Source organism: Pituophis catenifer, unplaced genomic scaffold, assembly GCF_029215685.1.
Source record: "Pituophis catenifer annectens isolate HBS135680 unplaced genomic scaffold, rPitCat1.0.hap2 SCAF_3, whole genome shotgun sequence".
Taxonomy (NCBI): Eukaryota; Metazoa; Chordata; class Lepidosauria; order Squamata; family Colubridae; genus Pituophis; species Pituophis catenifer.
The window spans coordinates 127,605,198-127,624,123 of record NW_027256883.1 but is presented as its reverse complement, the minus strand read 5'-3'; the positions used below and the strand labels follow the sequence as shown (position 1 = coordinate 127,624,123).

The window sequence follows — 18,926 nt, the reverse complement described above, 5'->3', positions numbered from 1 at the left end:
GGGCAATAAGCTGACTTTGTATAAATATACAAAAGTATGAAGGCTATTGCTTAACGCACTGTAAGCTGCCCTGAGTATCCGGAGAAGGGCGGCATATAAATCAAATTAAAAAAAACAACAACTGGGAGGTGTGTATACATTGAATTTTAAAGCATTAAATATCTCAAGAAAGAAAAGTTACACAGATGTCCTAAGAATTAGGACAATTGTAGTCACAATGCTTAGAATGAATCATTACCTACAAATTACTTGCTTGCAGATGTGACTGTGGAAAAAGTAAAGAGCTTCCTGTTGAAGATGCTAAATCTCATCAATTACTATTTGCTGACATGACATGCACTAACAACCAATCTAGCAGTTCGTTATTAAGATTTATTGAGCCATAAACCTGTCTATTGTATCTCAAACTTAGGTCCTCAATTAATGTGAAAGTTTAATTTTTCAGTCTGTCAATAGTACCATTACAATTATGGGAGAATAGATGTGTCTAAGGTTAAGTATGCTAATTATTTTCGAATTTGTTCTCAAGCACAGTCTTGATATGCTCAAACTTAAATATCCCCACTGTCAAAACCTCTCTCCTAATTTATGTTCTGAAGAATTTGATGCTGGCATGCAGTTTTTAAAATTTACCTTTTCTTTAAATCAATTTATTATTGTTGTTCATTTTTATTTTCTTTCTATAAGAGGTTGAAGAAGTGATTTAAGAATACTTAATACTGTAAGTGTTTGAATTGTTTTATTTTTGTTTTTAGGTAACATCTATGGTCTTTTATAATGTGCTTTGGGAGTAATGGTTTCATTACACACCTTGGAAACCTTAATTCTATCTGATCAGTTGTACTTATATCAACTATTACAACTATAAAATCCTTTAGATGTAAGAAGCTTGTACGTCCCTATGGGTAGGAAGTTTTGCTGAAGGTTCTGATGAGTTTTCCTATTATTTTTTAGAATGAGAGATTGCACAATAAAAGATGTAGAAAGAGGGACATCACATTTTATCAGATGAACAGCTAACAAGGTTCAGATATTTCAGGAAAAGATTTTAAAACAGCAATTTATTTACAAAAAGCTTAAGACAGAATCAGTTGCAGTATTTACCACAGGCTTACTACTGAGATTGGAAGAAACTCTGCTATTAAATGGTAACGCTTTAAAATAATGATTTGTATTATTGAAACCTTTTCTAGTATGTATGATTGCAAACGTATCAGACAATGTGATGATAATTTGGATATATCAAGTAAAATTTGACATCAAGGAATATTCTTCATAACAAAAAGAAAGATGCTGTATGTCCTACATGATTTTTCTTGTTACTATGCATTCTGTGCGAACTCTTGATTGCTCAGTGGCCCTTTATTAGCACAATTGTGAATACTGGTACAAGAAATTATTACAAAGGAAAATGAGATTGAAAGAAACATTTTCAGCATTTGTTTAAAACTCAGATTAATGAGTAGCTACCCTTCACACAACCACAGTAAATTAAATTTACATAAAGTATATAACACTTACAATGCAGACAGAATTTGCACTGTATTTCCATTGTGGAGCAGCTAAAAATGCTAAATTCATCAGCCACTTTACTAAAATAGCAATTTCATTATCATGCAACTTTTAAATTGTTGCATTTTTTTAAAAAAAAATATTTAATGTTTTAAAAACATGTTTCCTTTCTTATCCAAAACATTTTAATACTTATTCTTAAATAGAAAAGTGTTCCAGATGTTGCACTGAACTGAATCAATTTTACACTGGAACGTATTTTACTTTGTAAAGTAGGCAGCAGATTGACTCATTAATTCCCTTCTGGAGCTTTGAAATGAAACAGCTGTGCCTGCAGAAAAAATCCTGGGAAAGCCCTTGAATGATGAGGATTGCTTTTGTCTCCAATTTTTTTTGTGGACATCCTGATGAGACATCCAGTGTTTTGGGATGGCTTACCATCCCTTCCACACCTGTAATGAATTTTGTAGTGGAGGATAATTATGATCCAAAACTTGCCTTTAAAGAACTCAGTAGGCACCTCCCTATCTCTGCTTTAGTGTTTCATCTGCAATTCTAACAACTTTAGAATGGTGATTTAAGGATTTATTTGTTGTCACTGTCAGTACTCTGTATTGTTTATTATGTAAAATAGCCTCTATTGTTCAATAGGCTCACTTTACAATAGATGAAAAAAAAAAAGATGTGCAGGAAGGATAATACAATAAAATATACCTGAAGGCCAATAGGTCCTGGAGGACCAGGAAAGCCACGTGCACCTTCATCTCCTTTCTGTCCAAACATCCCTTGTTGTCCTCTTGGACCAGGCTCCCCATCACCTCCCTGTAAATTGAAATAGGTTTAACTGACTCAAAATGTAAAGTATGTCCCAACAATTTCAGCTCCATTAGTTGTATAAAAAATACAGATCTAGAAAATGGGGGAGAACTCCCTCCCCAGATTCTGAACCCAACTCTGTGAGCTACAGAAACATCTCATTGACTTCAATTGTGCTGAGGCAGCTTAATCATGTACAAGATTGCTCCCTTTACCTCATTTCTTGCAAATGATTCCATAAATTCAACCCTGGGAAACAGACATTCTAAAAGAGTAAATAGTGAGGGGGTTCGGATGCTTGCCACAGAAATATCAAAAGTACCATTTATTAGCCAAGAGCTGTTTGTCTTGCTCAGGGGAAAAAAAAAGCTAAATACGTGGATAATGGTGCTGTCTTTCACAGTTATCTGAAATCATTACAGAATTTTCTTGGTTAGATATTACCCTGGAAAAGTCCTAAGGGATGCAATCCATAATAGACATGTGGCTGATTCACAAAGACAGATTTTTAAATGAATGCAAAATTAAGCAATGGGTTATGTACAGTACATGGAACACCTCTACAATATGTAAAGCCATTGAAAAGGATGCTTTTGTGCTCAATGAAGAACCTGTGCCAAAAATGTGTTTTTCTTTTGCGTTGTCATACTAATGAACAAAGGAAGCAGAATGGCATTGATTTAAAGCTTATATTAACCTTGCAGGTATGTAGTCATAGAGTCCTGGAATTTTTTTTTTTTTAAAGAAAATCCAGGTTTTAAGCTGTGTAAATCATTTCTAAACCTTTTCAATGAACAGTGAGATTCTTTTTTAAATAGAAAAAGTTCTGAAGAATTCATTTGCAATTTGTAACAAACAGGAAACTTACAGCAATTCCAGGAGCACCAATAGGACCCTGAAGACCAGGTGGTCCTGAAGGTCCCTGGAAAAAAAAAACATAATTACATTATTCAAATATACATCTTACATTATTCAAATATAACATGCATTACCATCTTTCTTTGAAGAGATGGAGCTTAAGGTTTATTACATTCATTGAAGCAGACCAATGTTCTGAGGTTGCTTTTTTTTTTTTTTGCATCTTCTCAATGCATCAGTCTTGCTTTTTTAATAAACAGGTTTTAGTATTCTAGCTTTTTAATTTACTCATTCATTTGCACCCTTTCTCTTCAGCTGAGAGGGCAGAGATGTTTGCAGACAGCAAGCACAATCTTCTTCTTCACAGATTTAAAGTATCAAATAAATTACACAAGAAGAAGGAAAGAGGAAAGCAAATTCAACAGCTTAAGTTAAAGTTCAATACGAAGAGTTAATGCAACCAGCTGGAAAGAAAGGGAGGGAAGGAACTGAAAAGAACTAGTCTTTCAACAAGGACCGCTCTTTCCATATAGTCCATAATGTAGACCACGGATGTCAAACTTCAGGTTCGCCTGATACGCCAGTTGCGCCCCTTTCTGGATCGGGACTCCTTGTGCACAGTCACTCATGCCTTGGTTATGTCACACCTGTAACATACATACTACTGTAACGCTCTCTACATGGGGCTCCCCCTGAGGAGCACCCGGAGGCTCCAGCTGGTGCAGAATGCAGCCGCACGGGTGATTATGGGAGCGACGTGGCGCTCCCACGTAACACCTCTCCTGCGCGAGCTGCATTGGCTCCCGGTGGTCTTCCGGGTGCGCTTTAAGGTGTTGGTTCTCATCTTTAAAGCGCTCCATGGCTTAGGGCCAGGGTATTTGCGAGACCGCCTGCTGCTACCGATAACCTCCCACCGGCCAATATGCTCTCACAGAGAGGGCCTCCTCGGGGTGCCGTCGGTCAGGCAATGTCGGCTGGCGGCCCCCAGGGGGCGAGCCTTCTCTGTGAGGGCACCCGCCCTGTGGAATGAGCTGCCTCCTGGAATACGATTGATCCCGGACCTCCGGACCTTCCGTAAAGCCCTGAAGACGTTTTTATTTCATCAAGCCGGCCTAGCCTAAATGGTTTTTAATTGGGATTTTAAATTTTATGGATTTGGGGTTTTAAATTGGGTAGCCAATGATTTAATTCTTTTAATTATCTTAACTTTTGCATTTGTATGTTTTTTAATTTTGGCTGTTCACCGCCCTGAGTCCCTTCTGGGAGAAGGGCGGTATACAAATTAAATTAATAAAATAAATAATAAATAAATAAACTTGCTGTGTCATATTGCTGTCATGTGACGTTTTGCAACGTTTTTCCCATCCGCAGAGCTGGGGTGGGCATGGCCTGCACGTGACGCATCGGGCCTGTGGGCCACCAATGTGACACCTCTGATGTAGACTGACAGAAAGGGAATGATGACATCTTCCCCTAACCTTTGAAATATTGGGCCAGAAATTAACTTAAAGTTCCTCATCTTGTTATAGGTAAAGGGCATTATCACTAGTACTTGATATCAAATAGTCAAGCTTGAATAAATAAAATGGAATTTTAAATGACAATAATTACTACTGTCATTTAAATAGTAAATTTGATAGAATATTACAATTCAGTAAATAAGCCTGAATAATGTTTTATTTATTTAAAATAAGATTTTATTTTATGACTTATATATTTCTTGAAAATAGTCCTTCCAGGTTGACTTGTTTTTAAGAATAGTAAAATTGAACAAAAGACTTAAATTTAAACGCATCAGAGCATCTTGCAATCATATTAAAATGTGCTCATATTTTCATGATGTTTATTGAGCAATGACAGTTAAAATGACAATAATTTAGTAACAATCTCTGAAAATGAAAATGATCCATGTTAGGAATATGACTGAGAACATCCAAAATTTGAGCATCGATACATATTCTGACATATTGTTTGTGCAACACGATTGGCTAAAAGTACCCATGTAGAAAAATGCTAACATGAAAACTAAGAAAGAGTAATTACATAAGCAGCACCTATAACTAAATGAAATTAGCTACATGCAATTTTTACTTTGATTGTAGCAACCAGGTGAATTTTATTTAAAATATTCTAGTAAATTGCCTCAAAGTAAAATTTGATTCCAAACTTTGTGAAAGATAAATATAATAACTTTTCATATCCCTCTGAAGTTTTATTTTATTAAAAAAAGTCTTTTAACCATTTTGCTAGAGATCAATAGAATACAGATTATGGCAAATGTGTCTAAAAAGTTGTATTGTTACTAACTTTTGCAATATTTTTCCAAATATGGAAAATACATGCATTTCTTTTTCCATATTAATACAGTAATGAATAATAAGCACATACAGAAAAGAGAAAAGCAAGGCAGGAAGATGAAACTTTATCATTTCTATAAGAAATAAATTGTAAGAAAATATTTTAAATCCACTCCCCACTATTTTAACATGTCACCAAGATGCTCAAGATAACTGACAAACCTAAAAACATAATAAGGAATGCTGTCACCTAATATTTCAACATTCTGCACTCATAGAAAACAATGTGAAATACAGTGACAGCAGATACAATTATTATAAAAAAAATGAAAAGAGAAAAAAAAAAGCCTCATGTATAAATAACAGTAATTAGCTATGGCAATCAAAATGCCCTTCAAAAATAAATAAAAGTTTTCACAATCTATTAAATGTCTAAAACAAAGTAAGTCAAGCTAAGAATTGGAAGAAAATTTAATGGAATCCTTTTCTCCTGGTAAGTAGAGTGCCACATATAGCATTTATGAGTGTGACAAGCAGCATCTTATTTCCTGCTAAAATAGGAGAAATTGCAGGGATAATCTGGGGGAGAGATCCATCTCCATAGCTCCAAAGTTCAGAAAGTCCAGCAATTATTGTTATTTCAACAGCAGAGAAAAGAAGTAGCTTTATTTGAGAATCTGATCAACCACAAAGATCTCTTGCAGTAGTGGTAGCCCAGTGTCTCTGTAGATACTTTCTTTGGGGGTTTTCCAGGCTTAGGAAGATGTGCAACCACAAAGGAGGTGAGTTATGGAGAAAAAGAAGCTTTGATCTGTCAAGGACAGGGCTAAAAGATGAAGGTTGGATCGCACTGAAGAAATATAGATCATCAAAAACCATTATCAAGGAATATGAAGCCCCTTCTTTATTTTATATATTAGAAATGTGAATCTTTCTTGAAAAAAATAGACATTTTTTCTGCTTGTTGAGAGTACTTGTTTTTGATATATTTTTTTCATGCATTTCCTTATTGCCAAGCAATAAAAAAGCAATATAGTAAAGGCAGTGGGCGGGGGTGGGGTGAGAGGAGGAATAGAAAACCACTTACATTTTCTCCTTTGTCACCTTTACTCCCTTTTTGACCTGGTTCTCCAATTTCACCCTGTAATCAAAAGAAAGGTATTACATCTCTCTTTAAAGGCCCCATTTCTTTGTCAACAGTAGTCAATACTGAACTACCTTCAAATGTCACCATATTATTTTCTCTGCCTTTGAATGGAAGCCGGAGGAGGGCAATTTTGGGTTGATCAATCACATTTTGGTACAAGAGATTTGGTGACATATTGCCCGCTAAAGCTCGAAGTGCAGCGTTCTTGCGATGAAATTTACTTTAACTCAATTTTATAATAAGGAAACTGCTACCTTTGTTTTACCCTCACGCCTCCTTCAATATAAAGTTACTATAATTGTGATTGACCAAAGGACAGCTGCTTTCTTCTGTGTGTAAGGTGTTAACATCATATAAAAATATTGTTAAGTTTGCATTCAAATGTTCCTCTCTCGATAGAAAAAAGCCTTGCCCTGTACACATTATCCCCTCTCTAAGGTGTGAATAAGTGAAAAAGTTAGTAATTAAAAATAGATTTCCATTTCATCTCAAATGACCAGCTTTGAAACATTCTAAGATTTAATAAACCATACTTTGAAGTTGGCTGGTTTGTTTCAAACCTTGAAGCTACATTTTCCTCATTTTTTATTAAATCAGAAATGATAGTTCATTAAAAAGTAGTGTGCACCATTTTTGGGCATATTGAGAAGGCAAATGAGAAATATAACTCCTGTTTTATCAATCTGAGGCCCATACCACTGGCATCACCATCCTCCCCAAATATAAGCAATCTTTTCACCTGCACTATGTGGTGCTTGCTCCCATCCCTTAAATCAATCAGCTTTCTGTTTAGCTGGCCAACGGGGAAACATGGAAGATATTATCAAATTGGCTCTCTGTTCTTGCTTTGTATTTGTATTTTTTCACCAGAAACATGCATTTTGTAAAACCCCACATGGCCTTCACTTAGTGGGGGAGATAGAGGAGTGGATGGGGGAACAAAGTTTAATCTGAAAAAAAGAAGAAAAATACTAATATCCAGGAGATCTTGCTGGTAAGAAACCACCTATCTTGCAACATTAGTGGAAAGTTTGCAAATCTGTCTTCAATATGTTTCCTCTGCAGTAGGAGCTGAACCAATAGATCATTCATTGAACTTCTAAAGCTGCACAGAAACCCCAAGATGTAGTGACAACAAAGGAAAGTGCCATGTATCTGCCAACCCCCATATATGGAAGGGGTCTAAAACATAATGTCTGAATAGTAATATAATTAAGTTTTCATCTGTGTAAGATGCGATGCTATTACTGAAAGTTTGCCAATGAATAAAGAAATAGCTGCTAAAGTATATGCATTGTGTAAGTTGCAGATAAGAAGGACTATCCAGCTGGACTTCCTATTAGTCTTTCCAAAACAACCGAAAAGAATATTAATAAGGCAGAAATACATGAGAAAGGGAACAGCTGTCAGGAATTATATTCTGCAACCAAGTTTAAATTATCCTCTCCCATGCATCATCTCTCCATGCACTCTCTTTGGTGCAATCAGACTTTTAGAAGGCACCAGTTCAAGGAAGTTGTTGTAGTAAACGTCAAAAGAAACACAGAACGATAATCAACTGACCTTGTCACCATCTTCTCCAGGAGAACCAGCTGGTCCTGCAGGGCCAGGAAGACCCACAGGTCCCTGTATTCCATCACGTCCGGCTGGTCCCTGAGGACCTTTTTCACCCTGTTTCCAATAAGAAGCCATCGTTCATATTATTGGTAATAAATAATTGGCAGTTCTAAAAGATGAAAGATTTATAAGATCTTAGTGCTTAGCTCAGAACTGTAAATTCTCACTTATATTGTTAAAATGGTTTAATATTCTTACATATAATTTAATAAGCTTAATGGTTAATTTCTAATCAAATTATGCCAACCATTAGTTGTACTATTTTGGTACTTCTATTGTTCATTTGTAAATATTGTATTTCACCATTTTTTTTTACTTTTCTCTTTTGCTTCCTTGTAGGCTTTTTTAATGACTAGTATTTTTTTTAAAAAAAAGAAAAACTGTAGTGCATTATGCAGAATTAAAGGAAATAATACATCAGTGGAACATATTAATATTCTGAATGTCACAGGAATCTGGTGAACAAACGTCTGAATGGAGTCCTGTCATCAGCAGCCTTGTCAAGCTGACTTATTCTCAGATATTTCTCCCGATCAAGTTTATACCAAAATCCTTCTTTGAATCTGTTGTGAAATGTTTTAAGATTGGTTGAGAATAGTACTATGCTCCCCGGAGTAGGTAAAACAAACATGTTCAGAAATCAATTCTATCTAGTTCAATATATTCATCATTTACTTTTTAAGAGTAAAGTCTAAATCACAAAGGTGGAGTGGGGGGGGGTCGAACTATTTTCCAAAGCACCAGAAGGCAAGACAAAAAAAAAATTAAAAAAAAAATGGACGGAAACTAACCAAGGAAAGAAGCAACCTAGAACTAAGAAGAAATTTCCTAAAGGTGAGAACAATTAACCAGTGGAACGGCTTGCCTTCAGAAGTTGTGGGTGCCCCATTGATGGAGGCTTTTAAGAAGAGACCAGACAGCCCCTTCACTGAAATGGTATAGGGTCTTCTTCTCAAGCAGGGGGTTGGGCTAGAAGACCTCTAAGGTCTCTTCCAACTCTGTTAATCTATGATTCTATAAATGGTCTCTTGGACTGTAGTAATATTTAGGATCTGGTAAAGTGACAGTTTTCTGGATGGGTGAGAAATGCACAATAGGCATTATTATTATTATTATTATTATTATTATTATTATTTTATTTGGTGCTGTAGAGAGGAATAGCGCAAAAAATATTTTAGTGATGCTTCAGTAGGGATTCCTTTTAAAGTTGAATATTTCATACCTTATACATGGGGTATATTAATCTTAACTCTAACTCTTGTGAGTGGCACAGTGTTCTATAACTCTCTATTCAATCATACAAAGCTTGAGTAAATAAATCCTACAAAGCTTGAGTAAAGCCAACCCCTTGAAAATGAGCTTAAAAAACAACAACCCTATGAAGAATCTCTCTACTGTTTCAGAGAGGGATTCATTCCACAAAGGAAGGTGGAGGCAAAGGGATGTATTCAGCACCACTCTAACTGAAATCTTAATTTAAAAGATTTACAAAATAAAAGCATGTCAGCCAAGTGCCAAAATACTGTGAGTTACAGTATCCGAGGGAGTGTATTTGAAAGACAGGATACACAACTGAAAACTCCTGTTGCCCATTCAACTACTGACTGTTTCTCTGAAGCTGGGAAACACCCCCCCCCCCAAAAAAAGAGCTAACAATAAACATCTTAAAGGAAGAATAGGAGTGTGTAGGAGAAATTCTAATCTGGATGTATTTGGTAGATTCTGTACTTCTACTTGCTTGATTGATTATAATTGTCCTAGTTGAATATGTGAGCAGCAAAGAACAGAATTTAAAATTGTTGACTGGTTGCGATGAGAAACCTGTTTCCAGGTTTCCTCAGCTTTGTTCTTTAAGCCTTCCACAAGCTTTTATCCCTGGATCTATTTTAGCAAGTTCAGTGACAGCATTCATATTTTCCCTCCTTGTTCATTCAGTCATGATAAGGACTCATACATATGAATTACAGAAATCAGGATGTCATACCGCCAAAGAGTTTAAGTCGCTCGGTAACCATTGTCTGCATTTCAGAATTTCAATACATCTTTATGATACGTGCATTATAAATAACAGACCAGGAAATAGAAATAAGAATACAAATAACACGGCTTCCTAAAGATTACAGACAGAAATCAAACTGAAAATATATGAAAGATAAAAAAAAAACCTAACCAAAAAACAAACAAACCTGAATACCATTTCCCCCCCAATTTTATAGCTAATACTATAAATGTTACCCAAATAAAGCAGGTAATTCAATGTCAGCAAATGAGAAAAGGGCATGAAATGGAGTATTCTGAAATAAAGCACAGCTGCCTGGAAGACTGAACAGGGCATTGCAATGTATTGTGGCAGGATTCATTTATATGTATAAATAGAGACAATGCATTTATTTCAGAAAGAGTGAATTGTCCTTGAATTAAATGTGAACAATTAAGCAGTACTAAATAAAGCCATGTTAACTTCCCCAGATATCTCATTAACTTGAGCTCTATTGACCTCTTATGAATTCCCAGCTCTTTTCCTCCACTGATATGGGGCTATTGACATAATCTCCTATGGTTTTTCACTGTACTGAATTCAAATATCTGCAGGAGAGTAGCCTCATGGTTCTGACTCATAAAATGCTATCATTTTTTTTTAAAATGTCAACACTATGCTGCTATCTAGCTCTCAGCCAGTACAGGGCTAAGGGAACTCTTGATATAACCATATTCTGTATGAAATTAGTAGTGAAGGATGACCATTTATCCCAATTACATCAACCCATCCCACCCAGTCAGGCAGGGAGGGCATGCTTTGGATTTCATCAAAGAATTATGATTGACGGGATCTAGGAAGAGATCCTTCTCTGCCATAGATCTAGCCCTTTGGAACATCTTACTCTCAGAGGTGAACCAAGCCCATTGTTGTGGTCCACCAGCAGCCTGCAGAACTGGCAGCGGAGTCAGACAGTGAGGAGGCTGGGGAGGACCATGGGCCAGTCCTGGAGTCTGGGGAAGGCCTGGACGAGAGCTCTGCGTCGGAGGCAGAGATGGGGCCAGGGCCATCTGGGAGTAATGCACGGATTCTGGAGCCTCCAGAATCGGACAGCAGAGAGGCAGAGGAACAGGAGGAGCCTGTTCCTAGTGCACACATGTACAGAGTTGCCAGAAGGCAAGAACAGCTAAAGCAAAAGGGACAATTTGGGAGTAAGGCCAGGAGATGATTGCCCCTCCCATAAGGTTTAAAAGAGCAGCAAAGGCTCTTGGGCTCTTTGTAGGAAAGTAACGTTGCTAAATCTGTTTCCAGTCAGTGTCTCTTGTTTTTGAACTTTGTAGGGCTTTGCCAAGAAAGGCGTTTGGCAGGATGCTAAAGAAGATAAAGATTTGTGATAAGCCTGAAGGACTTCTTCTAAAGGACTTGTTTTGGAATTAATTTGGACTAAGCTGGGAATGAAGTAATTCTCAGCTGTTATAATAAAATAGTTTTGTTTGGGACTAATTGTGTCTTGTAATGACTAAGTGAGCCTAGGTCACAACATCCGTACTCTTAGGACCTTCCAGAAGAGTGTTAAGACCTTCTGGTTCTGCAGCAGGTTCTAAGAATGTTATTCAACCCCATGGATGACCTCATGGTTGAGGGCATTCTCACCACCTTATTAACCTGTTAGCTTTGTTAATTTCTTAAGTATGACTTTTTACATTTTACTTGTATATTTTTAACCTTGTTTTAACCCTTGTTTCACATTTTTATATTATGTTATGATATTGTTTGTAAAGTACCTAGAGTCACCTAGGTGAGAGGATAGTGTAGAAATTTGATAAATTAATAAAAATAATAGTTTGCAAACATTAATAAATTTTTGTATAAATTGAATGAAGTAAAAACAATATTTGAAATAAAAACCAATAATATGAATAAAGAGAATTTGAAAGTTTTGACCTAACTCAACCATATTTGTGTACTTATCACCTCTTTCAGTTATGCCTTTTAGGCTTCTTGTTTTAAATAGTTCAAAGAAAGGTGTAATATGATAATAATATTTGTACCTACTGAATTTTTGACAAATGGACAGAAGCAAAAATGTCATTTGATTTGAGGGGATTTTTTGGACAAAAATGTATCAGAAAAAATGGAAGTTTCTTCATAAATGAGATTCAAACAGTTCAGACATTGTTTAAGTGGTACGATCTGCATCAGAAAAGTAGATTTTACTGTAATATTTTTAGCACCAGTCAAATAAAGTCATTTTTACACCCATGTATTACAACAGAATTGTATACATTTTAAAAACATACTGCCACTTTTCCTAAGCTATTCTATGCAGTAGTTTGATTTTCCTTAATTTCAATGCTTGATGAGCCCCAGTTAATACTTTTATAAGTAAAAAGTATTGGAATTTTCTGTAAGGAGTAAAAGAAAAAAAGATAATAGAAGTATGCAGTTTTTAATTTGTATGGCACAATTTTAATAGTTACAATTAAGCACTCATTTAATCTTAATACTGACGCTGAACTTGTAATGTAAGATTCATATGAAGCACCTGTTATATTGAATTCCAAGAGTCTTTTTATCTATCAATATACATTTTCACTTACAAGCTATACATAGTAGGAATAATTTTAATGAAATATGATAAGGAAGGAAAAAAATAAATGAGTGCATTAAAATACAACAGGGCACTAAGTTTAAAACAAACCTACATTTTAACAAAATATTTTATAACCAAACACAGCCCTTATTGTGTTCATAATTATCGGTTCTGCTTAACCTCTTTCCCTAGGTTTTAAGGGTCTGATAAAAGTGTACCAAACTGTCATAGAGTTTAATTAAATTTTTGCAGAACTCTGTTGTAAATACTGTAGAAAAGGAGTATGCCTGGCACATATGCAATAGAAAGGTGCTGGAGTGTGAAGAACTAACATTAGCAAATATGAAAGGTAATAAGTTTTGTAATATCATAGTCTTAACATGTGCTGTCTTCAGAATTACTTACCGGACCTCCTTTTTCTCCTGCAGGGCCTGGGGGACCTTGTGGTCCAGGACGTCCTGGTAAACCAATTGGCCCTGCTGTGCCTGCTGGGCCACGTTCACCAGAAGAACCCTTGTATGTAAAGAAGAAGTAACAGCTTATTTTAGGACTGGTATGCTAAACATTCATTCATTCATTCATTCATTCATTCATTCATTCCTGCAAAGTGCCTAAATTTTGGGGACTTCTATGGCATACGAAGAAGGAGCTGTCTTACATGAAATCATGAAACCTTTGAACCATACATCTTAGTACTATCTTTTTTGATTGCTAAAATTCCTCAAGGGCATTCCTAAAAGTTTAACTTGACATCCTGCTAGACTGGAATAATTGGCATGGAATGGAATTCTGTAAAGGTTTTTATTTGTGGCAGTAAGTGCTTTGCATTTTAGGAAATCTTGACGGTCAAAACAAAATTATATCATATAGTAAAAAATTAAATGAAGACAAATACTACAAACATAGCCATCAGAATCTGTACCACTTCAACATAATTTTCTTTTTAAAAAACACTTCTGAGAAATGAACATTTTTTTCTTAAGCCATAAAAAGCCGCTGAATCCTGGGACTGATTTCATATCATTCAAGAAGCAATTCTATTAGAATTTATCAGGCAGTGAATGGTTAGAATATCTTAGTATTACGTTCTACTTCCTACACAGAGTTAGCTACATCTACCACTCATGATTTTGTTACTGCAGAAGATGACACTCACATATCTCAAAACTATAGAAGAATTCTGAAATTGTTTGTTAGAATATAGGCCCACTAAAAAGAATTCCACCCTACCTCTATGAAGAATATGCTAACATTATGAATACTTGGCCATATAGACATCTGAATTCATTGAAAACCAGTTACTATAATGAATCGGCATCCCCCATTAACTCTAGAATCTGCTGCAGGTAAGAAAAACAAGCAAACTCCCATAGCCCCAATTCATTCTCCACACAGCCTACACGCTCTACCCTTGTCTCCCTCAGAGAAATATTCAAAATATCTGCTTTCCTAGTAAAGCATGTCTGAATATGTGTAAACCAACTGAATGGCCACTATGAAAAGCCAGCAATCACCTTAGAATTCTAGCCTCTAGAAGGGAGAGGGGAAAGTTTATCCAAGCAAAACCAAAAGGAGTTTGGTTTTTTCTGTTTAAAAAGCCTTAGAGGTGAAAAAGAGAGATCCAGGGAAATTAAAGAGGTGCTGGAAGACATGAATGGAAGAGAATGCTGAAAACAGTTCTCTGAAAGGGAAATCTTGGGAGTCAGGGATTAAAAGAACACCCAAGGGAGCTGGTCTCCTCATGAAGTGAAGAGGTAGACCTCTCTAGTTTGGAGTGGGGGGTTGGCCAGGTTCCATGGCATATGATGAAGAAAAAAATTACATCCATTGTAAAGAGTTTCATGTTGGTTTCTTGGAGAATGGAGATGAAGGATGGGAGTAAGAAACAAAGTATGAATCTATTGATTCTTCTTGACTGCTCAGCAGTTTTTGATTTGCTGTGAGATATGAAAACCTAGGGACACTTTTTAATTATAAACTGTGTCCATGCTAGAAGCACCAAACACATCCCTTTTGGAAGAAAGAGACTTTAAAATTTTTGTGCACATTCTGGTAACCTCTGAGTTTTAACAACTGCCTGAAGGGCAACTTTAGAAATTTCAGTTAATTCAGGACTTTTGAACCTGATTGGATGCTGAAAGAACTCAAGAAGATCCCTTTAGCCTTGTGCTAAAAACATCGTTCTAGCTGCCCATTTAGTGCTAGATGAAATATGAAGTATATTTAAAGCCTTACAGTATATAGCTGGGGTCCACAATACTCAAGAGAGCAATTATTTCTGAATGATTCTTCCTTCGGTCATCAAAGAAGTTCACTGCAGTTGCTATGATAGGTCATGGATTTGTCTTTAAACCTGGAACTAAGCTTTCTCTATAGCACCTTAGAATACTGAAATGTGCTCCAAGTTGCGTTCACAGGAGTTACCTACCAATATACTTAGTACAAATAAGTCAATAATTTTATAGCCCCAAAATTAGGCTTGACTTTTCATGTATCCATTTACCTACGAGAATATATGGTAATAACTTTCCATAGTAAGTGCTCACATATAAGCCTATCGGTGGATAAGCAGATCCTTGTATTTTTAATTAAAATACCACAAAAAGTGTGCCATCTGCAGATAGGCCAATTTTGAGGTTTTCTTTTTTCCTTTATGAGTACTAGATTTATTTATTTATTTATTTATTTATTTATTTATTTATTTATTTATTTGTTTGTTTGTTTGTTTGTTTATTTGTTTGTTTGTTTGTTTGTTTGTTAGATTTATGTCCCACATTTTTGTTTAGGAGCTCAAAGTGGCATATGTAATACTTTCTCTTTTTCTTTATATCAAAAAGCTTGTCAATTCAGAGAGTGAGTATGACCAGTCCAAGGTCACTTTCAGTGGCTGAAGGTAAAAGTGAACCTGGGTCTCCCAATGTTAGTTCAATATACCATACCATACTGGTATTCATTTTAGGTAGTCTTGATAAAGCAATACTGTCTTTAAAGTTCAGTACACTTACAATAAATAACATGTGTTTCCTGATTTGTTTTCTTTGACATAGCTGATTGCATGCTTAGAAAGATCAAATCAGAAACAAAAGAAAGAAGAATGAGGACCAGTTTTAAATATTAACTTGGCATGATTCAAAAGCATATAAAAATATTAATATTGCTTTGTTTTGATTGGGACTCCCAGAGAGTGAGAATTAAATTTCATAGCAATTATAGCCTTAGCCCATAGAGGTTAGCTTTTATGTTTTGTTAGCTATTCTGTTTTTGGTGGAAAATGTGTATATGTTTAAGGCTTCAAAATCTGTAGAAGATATCCTACACTTGAGAGAGGAAAGGGTTTGGGATTTATACTCTGATCTTGCTTTTGCACACTTCAGTGAAGTTTTGAGAGTCTGCTAATATATAATCACAAAAGCATAATGTATATCAATGTTTTTAAAGGGATCCCCTCACAGGCTTCTGCAATTATTTTGTTTGTGTTAATATCTAATGGACTTAATGTCTTTATTTTGACATGATTCGGTAAATAGTTTTCAAATATGTCAATTTAAATTTTTAATACAATAAAGGTAAAGGTTCCCCTTGCACATATGTGCTAGGTTTTCCTGACTCTAGGGGATGGTGCTCATCTCCGTTTCAAAGCCAAAGAGCCAGGCTGTCTGAAGATGTCTCCGTGATCATGTGGCCGGCATGACTAAATGCCAAAGGCGCACGGAACACTGTTACATTCCCACCAAAGGTGGTCCCTATTTTTCTACTTGCATTTTTTACGTGCTAGGTTGGTAGAAGCTGGGACAAGTAACAGGAGCTCACCCCATTACACGGCACTAGGGATTCGAATCACTGAACTGCTGACCTTTCGATCGACAAGCTCAGCATCTTAGCCACTGAGCCATCATGTCCCTTTAATACAATAACTATCAATAAATAGCCCAGATAAGCACAAGCTATTTGGGGGCGGGGGGGGTGGGCTCTGATATTTTTAAAAGTCAGAAAAGATCCTTAGAGCAAAAAGATTAAAGAACACTGGGCTATATTAACGAACAGTTATGCATAGTATACACTTATACATTATATTTATCTGTAACTCTATTTCCTGTATGTATACGCAACTATATGAAATCACATATATAAGAGGACATGCAACTTTGCTAATTCACATGCATATTAAAAGTGATACAATCCAGCCTGGGTTAAATCATATTCTGCTGTCAGCTAAGAGTCAGGAGAATATGGAAAGATAGAAACCGGGGAAATTCTATTGTCGTAATAAGGAAAGTTTTCATCAGGATTTAAGCCGCACTTCTCTTCAGATATTTCATTTCTGAACTAATCCTCCATACAGGAATGAATAGCAACTGGAATAGTTGGTTCTTTTCTTGCCCTTGCTGGCTGGGGAAACCAGGAAAAGTTTGAAGGGGAAATCCTCACTTCAACCTGGGTTTGGCTAACTATAGAAAGGGAGAACAAAACCTTTTGAAGAGTCTACATCTCAGTCAAGATGAAGCAGGTGTTTACAAGGCAATTGGTCAACTCCAATGTTATTAAGGAGCTGTGGTGGCACAGTGGTTAGAATGCAGTACTACAGGCTACTTCTGTTTACTGCCAGATGCCTGCAGTTTGGCAGTTTGAGTCTCACTGGCTCAAAGTTGACTCAGCCTTCCATCCTTCCGAGGTCAGTAAAATGAGGACCCAGATTGTTGGGGGCAATATGCTGACTCTGTAAAACGCTTAGAGAGGCTGCTGTAAAGCACTGTGAAGCGGTATAAAAGTCTAAGTGCTATTGCTATTAAAAGGGCCAAAAAAAGAGAGAAGGTTCTACATACTCAACACGTAGTTAAAGAGATAAAATGTACCCTCCCTGAAATTCCCAAGCAGCTCAATTTCCAACTTTGCTTGAGCTCAGCCCTCCTCCAACCATCATTCTCACCAAAGGACTCCAACATTCTTCCTGTTCAAAACCCTAATAAAATCTCTTTCTTTTTTCTCTATTGACTCTCAGGAGTCACGTGACTTCCTAGGGGCACCTAAAACTGGTTTAGGGCCAGCTGCTGCCCGCTACAACTATTCTTTCATGAATTGGTTTTAATACCAAACATCTATCCTCTGGAACCAAGGTCACCTATGTTAAAACACTGAATTTTGAACAAGCAAAAGGTAATCATCAGTATCACATCCTATAACAGCAGTGATGAAAGGGCCAGCCAAAACCATTGTTTTAACAAATAATGCTTATAATAGGTATGCTGATAAATGTTAGCTGCCAAACAGCGGATCGGCTTGCAAGGTTCAGTTCTACTCTAAAAGAGCCTGCAAAATTCCTGAAAATTTAACAAAAGTTTCTTGTAAGCTGGGAGGCATCCGCTCATGCACATTATTAATTATTATTATGAGCCTTGGTAGTACAGTGGTCTAAAGCACCCTGTTATTAAGACCAGCTGCCTGCAATTACTGCAGGTTCAAATCTCGCCAGGCTCAAGGTTGACTCAGCCTTCCATCCTTTCTAAGGTAGGTAAATTGAGGACCCAGTTGTGGGGGCAATAAGCTGACTTTGTATAAATATACAAAAGGATGAAGGCTATTGCTTAGCACATTGTAAGCCACCCTGAGTCTCGGGAGAAGGGCGGCATATAAATCAAATAAAAAAAAAATTAAGATTCTTTTCAGTGATTGAAAATGCTAATCCGGGAAATCATTTTATTTATGAGAATAATAACACTACTGTCTGTAAAAAATGCATTCGCATTAAGTTCCAATCCTGGCAATGCAGATCCAGAAAGGAACTGACTTTTGTTAGAGGGTCTTGCAGTTTTAACTAAAAAAAAAAAAAGGTTACAAAACTTATGGATGTCAGGGGACACCACTGACAATAGTGTCATTCTTTCTGCATACAATGCCAGGATGGGAATATTCTCCAAGGAGCAGTCATGTGACCTAGATCCTTCAGACTTCCACATAAATAACCTCATTTTCATCTCAAAAACACCACAGACAAATTTATTCTCAGAGATTTCTGTATGTGAGGATTCTGTATCTGAGCTTGCTTGTTTTCTTGCAGACATTTCATTACCCTAAGTAGGTAACATCATCAGTGCTGGTGATGTTGATGTT

The 18,926-nt window shown here is 36.3% G+C and overlaps 1 protein-coding gene across 1 annotated transcript in view; it reads right to left on the bottom strand.

Moving 5' to 3' along the window:
- The window catches only part of COL11A1 (collagen type XI alpha 1 chain), a 297,225-nt gene that overhangs the window by 60,047 nt on the left and 218,252 nt on the right, over positions 1-18,926 (bottom strand). Inside the window, exons 43-47 of the mRNA XM_070941067.1 lie at positions 13,224-13,331; positions 8,194-8,301; positions 6,571-6,624; positions 3,197-3,250; positions 2,227-2,334 (exon numbers count right to left, since the gene is read on the bottom strand). Of these exons, the coding sequence (XP_070797168.1) occupies positions 2,227-2,334; positions 3,197-3,250; positions 6,571-6,624; positions 8,194-8,301; positions 13,224-13,331 (432 nt within the window). The remainder of the gene's footprint in view (positions 1-2,226; positions 2,335-3,196; positions 3,251-6,570; positions 6,625-8,193; positions 8,302-13,223; positions 13,332-18,926) is intronic.